At 42.4% G+C, this 17,462-nt stretch overlaps 1 protein-coding gene across 1 annotated transcript; it reads left to right on the forward strand.

Moving 5' to 3' along the window:
* The first annotated feature begins 604 nt into the window (after positions 1-604).
* Positions 605-16,860, forward strand: LOC126262273 (transcription initiation factor TFIID subunit 12-like). Its single transcript, XM_049958787.1, has 2 exons — positions 605-723; positions 15,702-16,860. Exons 1-2 carry the CDS (start codon positions 692-694, stop codon positions 16,135-16,137), a joined length of 468 nt encoding a protein of 155 aa, XP_049814744.1. The 5' UTR covers positions 605-691; the 3' UTR covers positions 16,138-16,860.
* The last annotated feature ends 602 nt before the right edge of the window (positions 16,861-17,462 follow it).

The following is a 17,462-nucleotide window of genomic DNA, read 5'->3' on the forward strand; positions in this document are numbered from 1 at the left end:
CTAAATCCAAGGGAAGAACACAAGTAAAACATACTTAATACTAACTGTATTGTTGAGACGAAATTTAGTCTATGGGCAAGTGTAGCTTTTGTATATCATGTAACAACTGAGGAAGAATCATTGGACATATTAGTAATACAGTTTTAGGCAATACAGTTTTAGTAATACAGCTTAGGTAATACAGTTTAGTTTTTATTGGGTTACAAATGTTAGATTACGCACTCATAGATAATCGCCTATACACGTAGAACACATTTTTCGGTTGCATTGACTCGGTTGATTTCTTACTTGAGCATAATGAGAGTGTAAAATCTACGGTGATAAATCGCATAAATCTCGTAAAGCGCAGAAGTCACAGAAATCGCAGGGGTAGCAAATGGTAGGAGTCGCAGAAATAGCAGAGGGATACAAGTTGTGAATTCGTTAACTGACAAATCGCAGTTTTACCGAAAGTAGTAGTCACCGAAATCCCTGCTATCGGAAAATTGCAGCTTAGCCACCCGTAATACATCCTCTATGGGCACAGACATTTCTAATGCCTCTGCCTACGTGTGGCCCAGCCCAGTGAGCTCAAAGAATATCACTGTTTCATACCTTGTTTTCTTGCTGTGTTAACATCTGTGGTTTATTATTGCAGTGTGTTCCTGTAACCAGTTCTGATTTGTTCGTCTAGAGGTGATTAAGAGTGGAAATGAATTTCAATGGAGAAACAGGAAAGTTTATGTAAGTTTCATGATTATTGTTGAAAAAGTTTGGCTGATGGCAGCGTCGAATCATGAATGTGTATTTCATAAAATTTAAGGGCGTAATATAAAACTATGTAGAAAAATGAAAATGACAGGCGTACGTCGGCATTTAAAATTTCCATTCGCTGTTACTGATACTATATAAAATCTGACATACCTGAGTACAATAATTTTAGTATAACCTTTTGTCGTTTTTGTATTGTGTGTAGTCAGCCGTTCAACTAACCATTCAGGCTGGACGTTACGTACAGCCTTTGTTGGGTGATTGTAAGAGATGTGGTTCCTGCTGAATGCATTTCAGTATCATTCTGAAATCTGTGCACTGAAAGTGAAATCGTGTACCACTTTTAACGTTTGATTTCGTATGCTATATAGCTCTGCATAACCGTATTTGATTCTACTACATTTCTCTTCCCTTGTTTTACTTTTGTTTTCCATCGTATCATCCACTATCAATTCCGTTCAACTGCTCATCTGAGTCCATTGCCGAAACTGGCAGAATTTAAAGAAATGTCGTCGGCAAACCTGAAAGTATCTCTCCAAAACCTCTCCAGGAATTTTAAACTCTTTACCAATTTCTCATTGGTTTTCTTTACCTTGCTCAATGTACAGACTGAACGTCAGGGATTGTCTATAGCTCTGTCATACTCCCTTCTTAACTACTTTTGCTGTTCAACTCTCAGAACAGCAGTCTTGTTTTTGAACAAATAGTAGATAGCTTGTCGCTCCCTGTATATCGGAATTAACCAGAAAGCGTATTCTAGTGACTATTGCCTTAGAATTTTCTTTGTTCTATTTGACTTCTAAGGGAAGTTGTAATGTCAGTATTGCATCACACGATCTTAAGTTTATCTGGAAACTAAACTGTTCTTCTCCATGATTGCATTCTACCAGTTTTCGTATTCTATATGTAATTCATATCAGTATTGTGCAATCGTGGCATTTTTAACTCATGTTTCGGCAATATTGATAATATTCACAGATGTCAGAAGCTGCATTGCTTTGAATTGGGAATTTCTACTCTTTCTTGAAGCCAGAAGATATTTTGCCTTTTTCGTGTATGTTCCACATCAGGTGGACTAGTTATGTTATGGCTAATCACAAGAATCTCTATAAACCTGCAGAAATGTCGTTTTTCCAGGAAATCTAATACCATCTGTTCATGTCCAGCATATAGTTATTTTGTATATTCCTTCCAACTCAACTTTGAGTCATTCCATGTCAAATTAGTTAATGAAAGAATGATTTTAAACCTGACCCTCTTGGGTGTATTCATAAATGGTAACACAAACTAATTTTTTCCTTTTCTGGTGAAAGTTCACTAAGTAATTGATGCTCAAAAATATAAAAGAAATCAAATTTTTGTCTTGCAAAAACTGACTGAAGAGATCAGTCAGAAACACTGTTAATCCTAATAAACTGATATTTCAGAAATAATAGTCGATTTGTATAAAGTCTATGAAGAAAGGGAAGGCATCAGATGACAATAGCGTTTAGATAGAAATGGTTTGCAGAAGGAGACAGTTCCCAAAAACTGTAGGATTGGTGATCGTTTCTCCTTAACAAGAAAATGTGCAGGCAGGAAAAGAAAGCTGTAGACCTTAAATTATCGTGAATTGCATAGACAACATAAAATTTCAGTCAGGCAAGGAAGGGTGTTTATTTTAGAAATATATGCAAAAATAGATTATTTCCAAGCCGTGAATGAAGTTATAGAATGGACCAATGAGTGTAAATTACCACTTTGCTCGGAATATGTATATTTTGGGAAAGCTTCAACCCAAATTTAAAAAAAAATCTGTACTTGCAGATCGTGAGAGACAAGGCTATTCAGTATAGGCCTATGTAAGTATACTGAAAAGATATGTAGGGTGAAGTGGGGTTAGTGTAACCATGGCTTATGGTGCCTTAAAGAAGCTGTATTTTTACCTCTGACCTATCACACATGTTAATTTACTCCTTTCTTTGATATATTTAACCATAAGTTGTCAAATCTGACATAAATTGGTAATTAATTTTTGGACTTGAATTGATGTCTACATTTTCACTCTGCGAGAGAGTGACCTGCTCAGAATTAGGTGGTCTGTCATTTTTGCAGTTTTAAAGATAACTGCACAATTTTTTGATTACAAACTAACTTTTGCATGATAATTTCAAATATGAGATTCATTTTACTCTGCTGATAAAGCTCTTGATATGCCAGGCATGGTTACACTTACTCCAACTTTTTCCCATGTGGGGCAAGTGTAACCGGGAGGGGGGGGGGGTTTACACTTGCCCCAAACAAACTTACCGGAATGTATTTATTTATTTAAGCTGTAACCTTGTTTTTGCCATCACACTAGATCAACTAAACTGGCCTTCCGGTACATATGGATACCAGAATACCTGATGTGCTGGATTTGTAGGTCTACTGAGTTTGTGTGAGATATATTTTATTTTTTATTTAAGTCTACTATATTTTTAAACCATGTTTCCTTGTATAAAATATGACACAGAACTGTAAAGAATGCCACCATTTCAATTACAGAGCAGTATGTGAAGCATTGTTTGACTGACAACAATGTTGAGCATGATAATTCATTCTGCAACCAATGGATGTAGCAGTGTTTAAGAGTGTGAAATCTACTTGGGACCAGAAGTTAACTCGTCACCAGAGACATGATAAAGGGGTAAACATTAGCAAACATGACTTTTCCAATCTCCTCACTGCTGTATGGAATGGAAACACCACCTGAATTGTTGAAAAGTGGTTTTCAAAAAGCAGGAATATTCCCTTACAGTAGAGAAGTAATTGATAAAACTAAATATGAATCGGAGGCATATAAAAGATATGTAGCTCATATCAAATCTTTGGCAGGAACAAATCCATTGCCAGCTCACGATAATGCAGCCATAGACTGTGTGGAAGCTATGTCTCTAACAGAAAGTACTCAGATTGTTGGGAAGCTTCCAGCTGAACAACCTCTAGAATTTTATAGGCCTACATCTACTGAGCCCTGCAGTTCTCCCAGTATCAGAGTTCTTTCATTATGTTCTGGAACTTCTGATTTGTCATTTGAAAGCTTATTATTGAAAACAGTCTGACAGTGTAGTCCCACTGGTAAAACAAAGAGGAAAAGGATTGCACCAGGAGCTGAAGTTATCACTTTTCAAGATGCCATCTATAAAGAAAAAGATTTTACAGGAAACAAGAAAAATAAGGAGAAAGCAAAACAAAAAAGCATAATCGGCATAAAAAAAGAGCTTGGTAATGAAAAGTAAATCTTCCAAACAAAGTGCTGTTACTTTATCTGAAATGGCATCTCAGAATGTTGTGGAAAAAAATCCCTGATTGTTCATGTGGGTAACAAGAAAAAGACTGGAAGTTGAATCAACAAGTGAAGAAAGTGAAACTGAAGGAGGCCTATCTTTAATAAGTAGTGATGAAGAAAATGGGACCATAACAACACTGGATGATCTCAGGAAAGAAATGCTAAACTGTGAAGAAGAAGAAGAAGAAGAGGCAAACTTTTTTGAAGCCAAAGATAAAATTACAGTTGGAAACTATGTTCTGGTAGCTTTTGCAACAAAATGTAAGGAAGTTAATTTTATTGGCCAAGTTACCAAAATTAGTGATTTAGGAGATCCAGAAGTGACTTTCCTCAGATGCAAAAATAAGACAAAGCATGGCACCACATTCTACTGGCCTGATAGAAGAGATGAGACGGAAGTTCCATCCTCTGATGTCATTTCAGTGCTGCCTGAGCCTACTTTGGGTCACAAAGGAGACCTGAAATTTGGTGTTACATTTGATTCATACAACATTCAGTGACTAAATAATAGTTATGGCCTAAGTGTGAATATAAGTTGAATTAGGGCAGTTCAGCATTAAACACAAATTGCCAACAACGTTAGTTCAATTACCATGAAAAATAATAGAAAGTGAACTTACAAAGTGAATTTTTCTTTTCTCTTGAGACGAGATAATATTTTTGTTAAATTGCCTACTAAAGAAAAAAAACAATTACTTTTGTAGAATTTAAACTAATAAATTACTGGCCTAAAACAAATATAAATAATCTATGATGCATTCTGTTTCCGTGTTTTATGGTTTTAGCTAACATTTTCTGTTTATTTCATAATATACAAAGAGGTGTGTGCAAAAAAGTTCATATCTTGAGTAAAATTTAAGATATTTTAATAATTTAAAAACCCTCAAATTCAGTAAAAATTGGGTAATTAGGTCATTTACCCCAAGTCTCTTTTACAATGCTCTGTATGGGTACAACAATGCAGGGTTACACTTGCCCCGAACCATGGGGGCAAGTGTAACCTCACAACACAAAATTTTGAAAACAATTATTTGACCATATAATTTAAAAAAAAAAGTGTATTTTTTAAAAGTCAATAAGTCAAACTTTAAGCATGAGGAATTTCAAAATCATATCTTCAATAACAAGTTGGCAATTTGGTGTCTAAGTTGAACTATGCCAAAACGTGGTTACACTTACCCCACTTCACCCTATGTAAATATGGCACATTATCAATTAGATTTCATCAGGGTAGTGAGACATTCAGAGCTGAAACAGGGCCAGACAAGTGGAATAGAGGATGTTTGCTCACATATAAAACCTGAAAAACAAAGGAATATGTGTCAGTGGAACTTCTTTGAACCATTTTTTTTCTGATGATGTCATTGTGCTATTTGCCTCTATTGCAAATGGAAGAAGTTAATAAACCTTGGAAATAGTCTTGAAAATCAAGTACATGGAGTCTAATGTATAACAAACATATTAGGCTAGCAAATAGTGTGAATTAACAGTAAAGTCTTGGAATCAGTTCAGATTGTGTATGTAGGGCAGCTGAAAACATTAAGATTGACAACAAAAGCAACAGAGTAAAAATGGCGTGGAGTGTTTTTGGTCAACCAAATGGGGTTTTTAAGACCAAACGTCTGATGTCTGAAAAAGGGAGCTTATATTAAAGTGTGTGTTGACAGTGAGACATGTTTTTCAAATTTTTAAAGTTCCCCTGCTTGAAATGGAAAGATGCATGTTGGGAATTACTGGGAGAAGCACAAAAATAAACAATGGAGTAAGTGACATAATTGACTGTAATAGAAACTAAATGCAGGTGATTGGAACTTGTAGCTAAGTGAATGGCTGGTTGATGAACGTAAGTAGTTTCTTGCTGTGTTCAGAGATAAGAGGCAGGCACTTGATGACCCAATGGAAAGTGGGCTTACGAATTAGAAAATATGCTGGAGCAATGTAGATATTTTATTACTGAATATTGTAATGTATGGGAAACTGTACACAGGGAGTCTTTATCCAATATGGATGTCAGATGGCTGATAATGTTGATCTTATTGCATTAATGGATGGGTATTGCCTGATGCTTTTACTAAATTATACGCTACAGTTGCTTTATGGAAATTTTTTATCAGTAGATAGGTGACGAGATAAGTTTTTATAAATCATTTGTCACATGTTTTGAGTTCCAAGCTGTTGTTACCACAATTTAGTTGAAACAAAGTGCCAGAGTTTAGGGAGGATCATCTTACACTGCTTGTGAGGTAACTTTGGCTACATTACTTGATAACTTGTTTTACATCTTGGAGGTCATTGGACATGTTAAGCAAAAGCTGTTTGACTACTTCTGAAGATTGTAAACTGCTTACAAGCAATTTCGTTGTTACAGATGTTCGCAATAATTGTTGACTTCCATATGAACTTATTGTTTGTTAGCTGCATTGTGAATGTCAGGACACTGCAGTTTTAGTTACTGTTAATATTGTTGTGTGGTGACTTCGTGCAATCATAATTTCTTTCAGTGAGAGTTATCCTTTTGATAAGTGTTATTTTGACAATAGTTCAGTTATTGAGATTAGTTTATCTCTAATACCAAGATGGTTACCAAAAATTATACACATAAGTTCATTGGAAGAAAAGGTTCCTCAGTGGTTAACATACTGGACTCATACTTGGGAAAAATGTGGTTCAGATCTTCATGTGGTCATCTGGATTTACCTTTTCTTTGCTTTTCCTGAATTAACGCAAATGTTGGAATGATTCCATTTAAAAGAACAGGGCGTGTTTCCTACACCATTTTTGTCATGTTCAAACTTGGACTCAGTCTAATGAGTAGGTCATGAGTAATGAAAACCCATGGGAGACTGGGAGCCAAACAGAAATTTCCTGCTTCTTGTGAGCAGTCACGTAACCATTCAGTAATCTGACAATGCCCCCAAGCCTGATTCAAACTTACATTGTCACTATGTTTCCACCTATGATTTCGAAAACTACTAGCAGAGGTTCTCGCATGAGGTATCTGGCAATGGCACCACTTGGGGAATGAAGTTGATGGAGGAGTGTAACTTGCATTGTCACAAGGGGTATATAAAACTGAAATGCCTCGCGAACAGGCCATGAAAGCCCATTGGTACTGACCGGCCACTGTATCATCTTCAGTGCACAGGCGTCACTGGGTGGTCCTTGGAGCTTCCAACCAACTAAATAGTGTTTTTAAGACCAAACATCTGATGTCTGAAAAAGGGGAGCTTATAGTCAAATGTGTATTGACAGTGAGATATAGTTTTCAAATGTTTGTTTCCCTGTTTGAAATGGAAAGATGCATGTTGGAAGTTACTCGGAGAAGCATTAAAATAAATATTGGAGTAGGCAACATAATGATGACTGTAATAGAAACAAAATGCAGGTAATTGGAACTTGTAGTTAAGTGAATGGCTGGTTGATGAACCTACAGATACGTAGAACTGGGACTCGCTTGTAAAGACCAAGTGATGCCACGCCAGTGTCTAGTGTTGTTGTTGAGTGGTGCACTGTCGACACGTGTCTCCCCGCTGCGTCTTCAAGGCAGGCCGCAGCGATGGGCTGTGGTGCATCCGACGTATCGCACTGTCGGTGCCAGTACCAGGCTGACATTGTGGCTGTAAGAACCATTTCAGCTAGGGGCAACGTGTGAGTCGGACCGGGGATAGGCACTGACCATGCCACGAGTCGGATGCCTGTGTGGCGGATAGGGGAGACCTCCCGTACTAGGAGGCTGCTGTTGAATATACTGAGCAGGTGATGCCACGTAACATGTATCCTCGATGTAGCGAAGCAGCTTAAAACACTTAAGACAGGCAAGGCCTCTGTCCACGAAGTAATGAATGCTATAGACAGGGGATCTCAAATTTATTCCAATTTCCAGAAGGCTCTTGACTACGTTCCTCACAAGCAACTTTTAATTGAACTGAAATGGTAAAGGTGAAAGTTGTTAAAAAGCACGAAATTTAGGTTTGAGTTGCAATCTGGCATATGCTAGATCTTTGTTTGTCATGGTGTATTCATCATATTGCAGGTTCAACATTTGTGACTGGTTTTTATGAAACTGTTGAATCTCCATTGATTTCATCCTCGTTGAGCTATTCATTTCATTTCGGCAAATATGATTCAATTCATAATCTTTAACGACCTTGGCATCAGTGAAGCATCAAACTGTAGTCTTCTAGAAGTCTCTTCCTGCTTACAAACATGCATAAGGCAGAAAATATGACACTCATTTTATCTCGAAGTGCAGGTAACATATTAAAGTTTTTGCGCGCGCACACACACACACACACACACACACACACACACACACACACACACAATAAATTCCTTTTGTTACCAGAATGATATCCAAGTGATATCCCAATTCCATTTCTGTGTTGGTGGGTATTTCATGAAAGATGTAGAGATGTAAGTTATCATTTCAGTATTTTCTGCACCATAATGCTGCAATGTCATTCACTGTTGTTTGATAAACTTAATTCTTGACACAAACACAAAGGAAGAAATCCAATAGCATCATGTCCGGTTATCACGAGACCAATTGATGAGGCAGCCACGCGCAATCTGTTTTCCTCCCCCCAGGGGGTCCACAACTCTTTTGTGGACACGTGCGTAGCGAGCACGGGACCCCGAGCTAATGTGGCCCTCCTTCCTTTCCGGGCTGCATACCTTCCCTTTCCGCATCCTTCCCCGTCCCCCATCTTCGCCCCCCCCCCCCCTCACCTCTGGCTCTTCCCTTACCCTTCTCCCCCTCTGGGAGTATAGTTTGTGCCTACGTCCGGAGACGGACGCTCGAAACTGTTCCAAATTCCTTGATTTCTACGCTTGCAAGTCCTTGTCCTTCCTCTGTCCTTCTCTTTTCCTTCCCTTTTCTCTTTGCCCTTTTCTTCGCTGCGGCGTTTGAGACCCCCTCTTCTTTCCTTTCCCTTTCTCTTTTTTCCTCCCTGTGCGTGTCTGAAGGCCGACCCACGCACTTCCATGCGTAGCCGGTGACGGGGTAACGCGTAATTCCCCGCCCCGGGTAGACAGGTAGGACACGTACGTACCCCCTGGTAACGGCCAGGCCCAGGGAGGGGTGATTACCCGAGCTGATACCTTCCGAAAGTGCCGATTGGTCCCTCCGTCCGTTTGTCGGGAGGTGTGACCTGAGGTGTGAACAATCACCTAAGGCGGGTGTGCCCTCAGTGAGGGCCCCCACAAGGGAGGAGCGCGCCATCGGAGACGCCGGTAATGGTTTCCTCACCTTCCACTATGTCTGCTCACAAACGTAAGTTCACTGAGTCTCAGCCACAGACGGTTCTTCCATCGTTGCCACAGTTCCGTGTTGTTTCTCGGTCTGACGAAGGTCACGACTTCTCCACGGTCAACCCTTTCATTATTCAGAAAGGTGTCGACGCAATTGCAGGTCCTGTAAAGTCTTGTTCCAGATTACGGAATGGCACCCTGTTGTTAGAAACACACAGTGCCCTCCAGGCACAAAAATTGCTGCGTACTTCTCTGCTCCACACCTTCCCTGTCCGGGTGGAACCGCACCGTACCTTAAATTCCTCGCGTGGAGTCGTTTATACACGCTCCCTCGATGGATTGTCTGACGAAGAAATTCAGCACTACCTGTCTGACCAGGGCGTAACGGCTGTTCATAGAGTTACGAAAAGGGTTGACACGAAGATCATTCCAACCCGCACTGTCTTCTTGACATTTGACAAAGTTCAACTCCCATCGAAAATCAAAGCAGGCTATGAGATAATTCCCGTTCGCCCTTACGTCCCAAACCCTACGCGTTGCTATCGATGTCAGCGGTTCAATCACACCAGCCAGTCCTGTTCCAATCCGGCCAAATGTGTTACGTGTGGCAAGGATGCCCATGAGGGTGTTTGTCCACCTCCATCCCCTCGCTGCATCAACTGTATGGGTGACCACGCTGCTTCCTCTAGAGATTGCCCAGTTTTTAAGGACGAAAAGCTCATCCAGGAAATAAGAGTGAAGGAAAAGGTGTCGACCTTTGCTGCTCGAAAATTATTCGCCAGTCGACAGCCCACTGTGCCTCAGACAGGCAAATACAGCACTGTCCTTGCTTCCCCTCGGCCAACAAAGGAGGCGGCCACGCAGACTTGCGACCTCACCTTTAGTGCCACGGTCGTCCGATCGGCCAGCGCAAAGATCGCCCGTTCAACTTCACCACTTTCGCCTGCCCACTCTATGGCTCACCCTTCGTCGGGTTCTGCTAAATCTCGAGCCCAAAAGTCAGACACCAAGTCTTCGAAGAAAGAGCATACTCGTGAAGAGTTTTTACGTACGGCAACTTTACCACCATCGGTTCCTCCTTCATCTAAACCTCAGACTTCCAAGAAGGCTACAAAGAAACCCAGTTCCTCTCCTTCTCCGCCAAGGCGTGTCCCATCCACAGCGCCACCTGGCGGAAATCGCCCTCGGCCGTCTTCTGTGTCGCCGAGGCGCACTGCTGGTGGCCGGTCAACCGGCCGATCGCTGGTGGCAGGAGCTGCTCCTGACCAACCTATGGATCAGGATCTTCTGCCTTCGGCTGAATGCCATTCCCTGCTGTCGGTCGCAAGCTCTGAGCAGTCGTTGAGTTGACAGCACCCTTGGTCACAATCCTCCATTTTCTGTTCACCCTATGTCCATTATCCACTGGAATATCCGCGGCATTCGAGCCAATCGGGATGAATTGTCGATCCTCTTACGATCCTACTCGCCGGTCATCTTCTGTCTTCAGGAAGCAAAGCTGCGTCCTACTGACCGCTTTGTTTTCCCTCATTTTCAGTCCGTCCGATATGACCTCCCCTCTGTGGAAGGCACTCCAGCCCATGGAGGACTCAAGATTCTTCTCCATGATACTCTCCATTATCATCCAATCCCCTTAAACAGTTCCTTCCAAGCTGTCGCCGTCCGTCTTTCCATTTCTGGATACACGTTCTCTCTTTGTACTGTATACATTCCATCGTCCACACCAATGGCACGAGCTGATCTCCTTCATCTTCTTGGTCAGCTTCCACCTCCCTATTTGCTGGTTGGGGACGTCAATGCCCACCACCCACTTTGGGGATCTCCACATCCTTGTCCACGTGGCTCCCTATTGCTAGACGTCTTCCACCAAGCGGATCTAGTTTGCCTCAACACTGGGGTCCCCACGTTTTTGTCTGCCTCCACGACAAATTTATCTCATTTGGACCTTGCGATCGGTACTGTTCCGCTAGCTCGGCGCTTCGAATGGTCCGCCCTTGATGATACACACTCGAGTGACCACTTTCCATGTGTCCTTAGGCTGCAGCCTCAACTGCCATACATGCGCCCGCGACGCTGGAAGTTTGCCCAAGCCGATTGGACACTTTTTTCGTCTCTAGCGACGTTCGATGACCGTCGCTTTCCCAGCGTCGACGATGAGGTCACACATATTACCGACGTTATCCTTACAGCTGCGGAACGTTCAATACCACGCACCTCCGAATTGCCCCGGCGCCCCCCAGTTCCTTGGTGGAACGAGGCATGCCGTGACGCAATACGTGAGCGGCGACATGCTCTTCGCATTTTCCGTCACCATCCTACTTTGGCAAACTGTATCCGCTATAAGCATCTCCGTGCGCGATGCCATCGCGTCATCCGCGATAGCAAGAAGGCAAGCTGGAAATTCTTTCTTAGCTCCTTTAACACCTTCACTCCCTCCTCGGAAGTTTGGAGTCGGCTTCGACGGTTCTCAGGCGCGCCTAGTTTCTCCCCGGTCTCTGGGCTCACTGTCGCGCATGATACCTTAGTGGACCCCGTCGCAATTTCTAACTCATTGGGTCAGCACTTTGCTGAGATTTCGAGCTCTTCAAATTACCCGCCAGCGTTTCTCCCGAAGAAACGTGCAGCGGAAGTGCGACATCTTGTTTTCTCCTCTCAAAATCACGAAAGCTACAATACTGTTTTCTCCATGCGGGAACTCCAACATGCCCTCTCTTCTTCTCGCTCCTCCGCCCCAGGATCGGATGGTATCCATCTCCAAATGTTGCTGCATTTATCAACCCATAGTCTGCGTTACCTCCTTCGCCTTTATAATCGAGTTTGGACCGACAGTACTTTTCCCAGACGATGGCGGGAAGCTATCGTCGTTCCCATTCCGAAACCTGGAAAGGACAAACATCTCCCCTCTAGCTATCGCCCCATTTCTCTCACGAGTAGTGTCTGTAAGATTTTGGAGCGTATGGTGAATTACCGTTTAGCTTGGTGGCTGGAATCACGCAGTCTTTTAACACCTGCCCAATGCGGATTCCGAAAGCATCGCTCTGCAGTTGACCATCTTGTTGCTCTCTCCACTTATATCATGAACAATTTTCTCCGGAAACGCCAAACGGTAGCAATATTTTTTGATCTGGAGTGAGCATACGATACCTGTTGGAGGACAGGCATCCTCCGCACACTGTTCTCTTGGGGCTTTCGAGGCCGGCTGCCCCTTTTTCTTCGCGAATTTATGGCAGAGCGCACATTTAGGGTGCGGGTGAACACTACTCTCTCCTGTACTTTCTCTCAAGAAAACGGGGTACCCCAGGGCTCCGTGCTGAGTGTTGTACTGTTTGCCATCGCTATAAATCCAATTATGGATTGTCTCCTTCCTGATGTCTCGGGCTCCCTCTTTGTGGACGATTTTGCGATCTACTACAGCTCTCAACGGACCAGCCTTCTTGAACGACGTCTTCAAGGATGTCTCGATCGCCTCCACTCTTGGAGCCTCGAAACCGGCTTCCGTTTTTCTCCCAGTAAGACCGTTTGTATTAATTTTTGGCGACGTAAGGAGTTTCTTCCGCCCTCCTTACATCTAGGTCCTGTCAACCTTCCGTTTTCAGACGTCACTAAATTCTTGGGTCTTATGTTTGACAGAAAACTGTGCTGGTCCTCCCACGTTTCCTATCTTTCAGCTCGCTGTCTGCGAACGCTCAACACCCTCCGTGTCCTGAATGGTACCTCCTGGGGAGCGGACCGAGTGGTCCTTCTCCGCCTCTATCGCGCCTTAGTGCGCTCGAAATTGGACTATGGAAGCATAGTCTACTCCTCTGCTCGGCCGTCTATTCTTCGGCGTCTCGACTCTATCCACCACCGTGGATTACGTTTAGCGTCTGGAGCTTTTTACACTAGCCCTGTGGAAAGCCTTTATGCTGAGACTCCTGAACCTCCGCTGTCCAATCGGCGAGCGGTCCTTCTGAGCCGTTATGCTAGCCATCTGTCTTCCATGCCTGCTAATCCAGCCCATGACCCTTTTTTCGACGCCTCCTTTGATGTAGGGTATGCAGGCCGCTCCTCCTCCCTACTACCCCCGGGAGTCCGCTTCCGTCAACTGCTCCATTCTCTTTCCTTCCGCTTTCCTAAAACCTTCTTGACAACTTGGGGTACAGCACCGCCTTGGCTCCGTCCCCGGATCTGTCTGCTGCGTGATCTTTGTCAATTTCCCAAGGATGGTACACCTTCACTTGTTTATCGTCGGGCATTTGCTGCTCTATGTGCACAAATGACGGATGCCACCTTTATTTACACCGACGGCTCGAAAACATCGTTGGGTGTAGGGAGTGCCTATATTGTTGGCGACGCCCCAAATCACTTTCGGCTTCCCGACCAGTGTTCGGTTTATACTGCGGAGCTTTTCGCTGTTCTCCAGGCCGTCCACTACATCCGCCGCCATCAGCAGATACAGTACGTAATCTGCTCAGATTCTCTCAGCTCTCTCCTCAGTCTCCAAGCTCTTTACCCTGTGCACCCTGTGGTCCACCGGATTCAGGACTGTCTGCGCTTGCTCCACCTGGGGGGCGTCTCGGTGGCGTTCCTCTGGCTCCCGGGACACGCTGGTATCTGTGGGAATGAGGCGGCTGATATAGCAGCCAAGGCTGCAGTTTCTCTTCCTCGGCCAGCTATTCAGTCGCTTCCCTTCACTGATCTATGGAGCGGTTTATGTCGCAAAGTTGCTCATTTATGGCATGCGCGTTGGTCAACACTTCCCCGAAATAAATTGCGGGAAGTGAAAGCCCTTCCTTGCGCTTGGACCTCTTCCTCCCGAACGCGTCGTCGGGAGGAGGTAATTTTAGCTAGACTCCGGATAGGGCACTGTCTTTTTAGCCATCGACATCTTTTAAGCGGCGATCCTCCCCCACTCTGTCCCCACTGCTCTCAGCTGTGGACGGTAAGACTCCTTTTAATTGAATGCCCCTATTTTAATCCGTTACGCTCCCGTCTACAGCTATCGCCTGATCTATCGTCAATTTTAGCAGATGACACGCGCTCAGCCGACCGCGTTCTCCAGTTTATTAGTGACAGTGAAATGACGTCAGTCATTTGAAGTTTTATCGGGGACCATCAACCCCTCTCTGTAGTGGACTTTTAAACCTTGTTTCTGCTTTTAGTGTCTCCAATTATTTGAGTTTCGTTCCCATTTTTGCTGTTTTCCATTTTCAGTTTTTATTATTTCCTCAGTCACGGACCGGGCGCTAATGACCATAGCAGTTTTGCGCCCTAAAACCACAAAAAAAAAATCTGTTTTCCTGGAAACATTGTATCCAAATAGGCACGGACATCTAACTTCCAATGAGGTGGCACGCCATCTTGTTTTCCAATTAAGTCTGGAATGCTCTGAATTTGTGGCACAACAAATAACTGCAACATATAAAGATAGATATTCTGTGGCTGTGATTGTTGATTTGCTGAAGAATTTATTTTGCATAAGATGGCACCACATGTACAGCTTAGGGCTGTCTCTGATGATCTCAAACACAACATGGGGATTCTCGGAACCACAGATGCTAGCATTGTCGGTTTACAACATTTTCAGATGAAATGCAGTGTCGTCTGAGAAAATGACAGGTTTCAGATAGCCAGTATAGCAACAGTCAAGTTTTAAGGAGCACTGTAATCCGCTGGTTGGAAGGACTACACACTGTGGATTTTGTATGTGCAGAAAAGGTGTTTATTTTGGATGCTGACTGAGTTCTTGGGACTTATCATGTAGGTGTCTTACAGTGTCTAAATTTTTTGTGCACTAGGCTCAGGCCTGCCTCTACTAGGGAAATTAGTCGCTCCATGTTTCTTGGAACTTCAATTACCACATTTGCATGCTTTTAAATCTGGTGGCTGTCTGTGCTGTGCCATTTGAAGTTTTCTCTGTACTATTTTTGGTGACTGCCTTGTGATACCTGAGGATGCATTGGGCTCTCTCCTGGTCAGTGCACATGTTGTTTGCAAATGATATCATTCTTCTGCCTTTGTCACTGACCCCTGTAACAAACAAAGGAACAGTAAGTATGTACAAAAAACTTGAAAGTCACATACAATTAAAAGGTATTTGTGTATGTGTCATATTTTACGCCTTATGAATATTTGTATTCAGGGAAAGACATTTGGGACACCAGGTACATTTTGCTTGTATGCAATGTATGTTACATGAAGCAGTGTCCTAGATCCATTAGATTAGATGAAACCTGTGTGCCTGTTAACACTATTTGAAATAATTTTGTGTAGCTGTACAGTATCTGAAAATACCAGTTACTTATGCATAAATTGAGTCACTATTGATTAGGTACACATCTTAAGAAATGTATATTGAAAATATTATTTTTACTGATAACAGTAATTCCTGCTTTTATGTTCTGTATTCCAGTTTGGATAGTGCACGCCAAGCTAGTCCAAGGCTAGATCATACACCATCGCCATCTCCTACAAAACCAGCAACACCGGTTGGGAGCAGTAATGCAGCAGCAGGTGAAGAGACTAGCTTGCTGTCTCGTTCTCGCTTGCAAGCTCTGGTTCGTGAAACTGATCCGTCTGAACAGTTAGATGAAGATGTGGAAGATATGCTGCTTGTTCTCGCTGACCAGTTTGTTGAGGAAGCTGTTGTGGCAGCATGCAAATTAGCAAAACATCGCAAGGCAAACACTGTAGAACCTCGTGATGTGATGCTTCCATTAGAAAGGCACTGGAATGGTTGGCTTCCAGGATGTGCAGGTGATGAAATACGACCTGCACGACGTAATCCAGTTGTGGAAGCTCACCGACAAAGGTTGTCTTTAATGCGAAAGGCCATGAAGAAATACTAAGAAGCATATACTATGCTTTTAATGAGTCTTGTAATACTTACTTATTATTTTGGCCACATGCCAGTTAAGTGAAACGATTGCTTTAGTTATAATGGACAAAGTAGTTTACTCAGACTTGTGGGCACAAGTACTGATTATTGTATTGGCATGTTTCAGTTAACTCAATGACAGACTGTTTTCACTGACACTCTCTTGCAATTGAAGACTGCATGGTGATGCCTTCAGCATTTTCTGAACTGAAATATTTACCAAAGACATTATAGTTCCTAAGAAACACTAAATCTTTGCTAAGCACCCAGAATGCTGGATGATTTCAGACTTTGTTCTGAACCAACTATCTGATCTCAAAATATCTTCTTCTACATCCTTTCATCCCCCACATCTACTTTTTCACTCAAAATTTTGTCATGAGCCAGAATAGTTACGGCACTCTTACTCTTGTGGAGTGCAGACAAAATTTAGTTAACAGTATTTTTCATCTGTGTGTTGTTTCCATTCAGCATATGATCTGATTTGATCTGTCGTATGAATTTACACAACTGAAATATTAGTAATAATAGGGGTACTGGGCAGTCAGTTTAAACTATCAGTTTTTGAATATATATACATGTGTGTGTGTGAGCAAACTGTATTAAATAACTAAATGTCACAGTTACCATTTAAAAACATTTATATTGTGTGTGATACGCTTTGTAATTCCATGTAAATTGAGAAGAATAAAGTTTTTCAGGCATTTATAAATAAAAATTCTTTTCTTGAAAAGAAAAAAGGTAAAGCTGTTATTAGCCCAAAGGTTAGTTTGAACACCACATTGCTTTATTAGGCATGGTCTTATTGCGGGTGGGATGTGCTTCTGTTCCACTAACTTTAGTACTAACGTAAACAGCTAGTTACACGAGGATCTACAGTTTAATGTGGATGGTACAGCAAGACATTTTTCATAATAAGAAATAAAGGCAAGAGTTGAATGTAATGATAAGTGACAGAAAAAAAAAATCCTTGGACTCAATAGTGCAACCCTACACGTTTCTTATGCAGTCTACCACTTGTCCACACTTCTTCGGATTATCCTTTATTAACCATGTCCAAATAATAGCTGTCTGCATTTACAGAAAATTTTGGGTTGATAAAAACAAACTTTTTGTGCATAATTTGAGTGAAATAGTAAACAGACTAATTGTTGACAAGGATCCTTTTTGGCTTCAGTAGGACAGGTTCCTCTGCTCCTATATAATGAGTTATGTTGATTTTTCCTTGAGAGTACTGACTGAGAAGAGGATAAGACTTTTGCTGTAAATTTTGATTCAGTGTACATCGTTGCAGTC

The sequence above is a fragment of the Schistocerca nitens genome, chromosome 6, assembly GCF_023898315.1.
Source record: "Schistocerca nitens isolate TAMUIC-IGC-003100 chromosome 6, iqSchNite1.1, whole genome shotgun sequence".
NCBI classification, from domain to species: Eukaryota; Metazoa; Arthropoda; class Insecta; order Orthoptera; family Acrididae; genus Schistocerca; species Schistocerca nitens.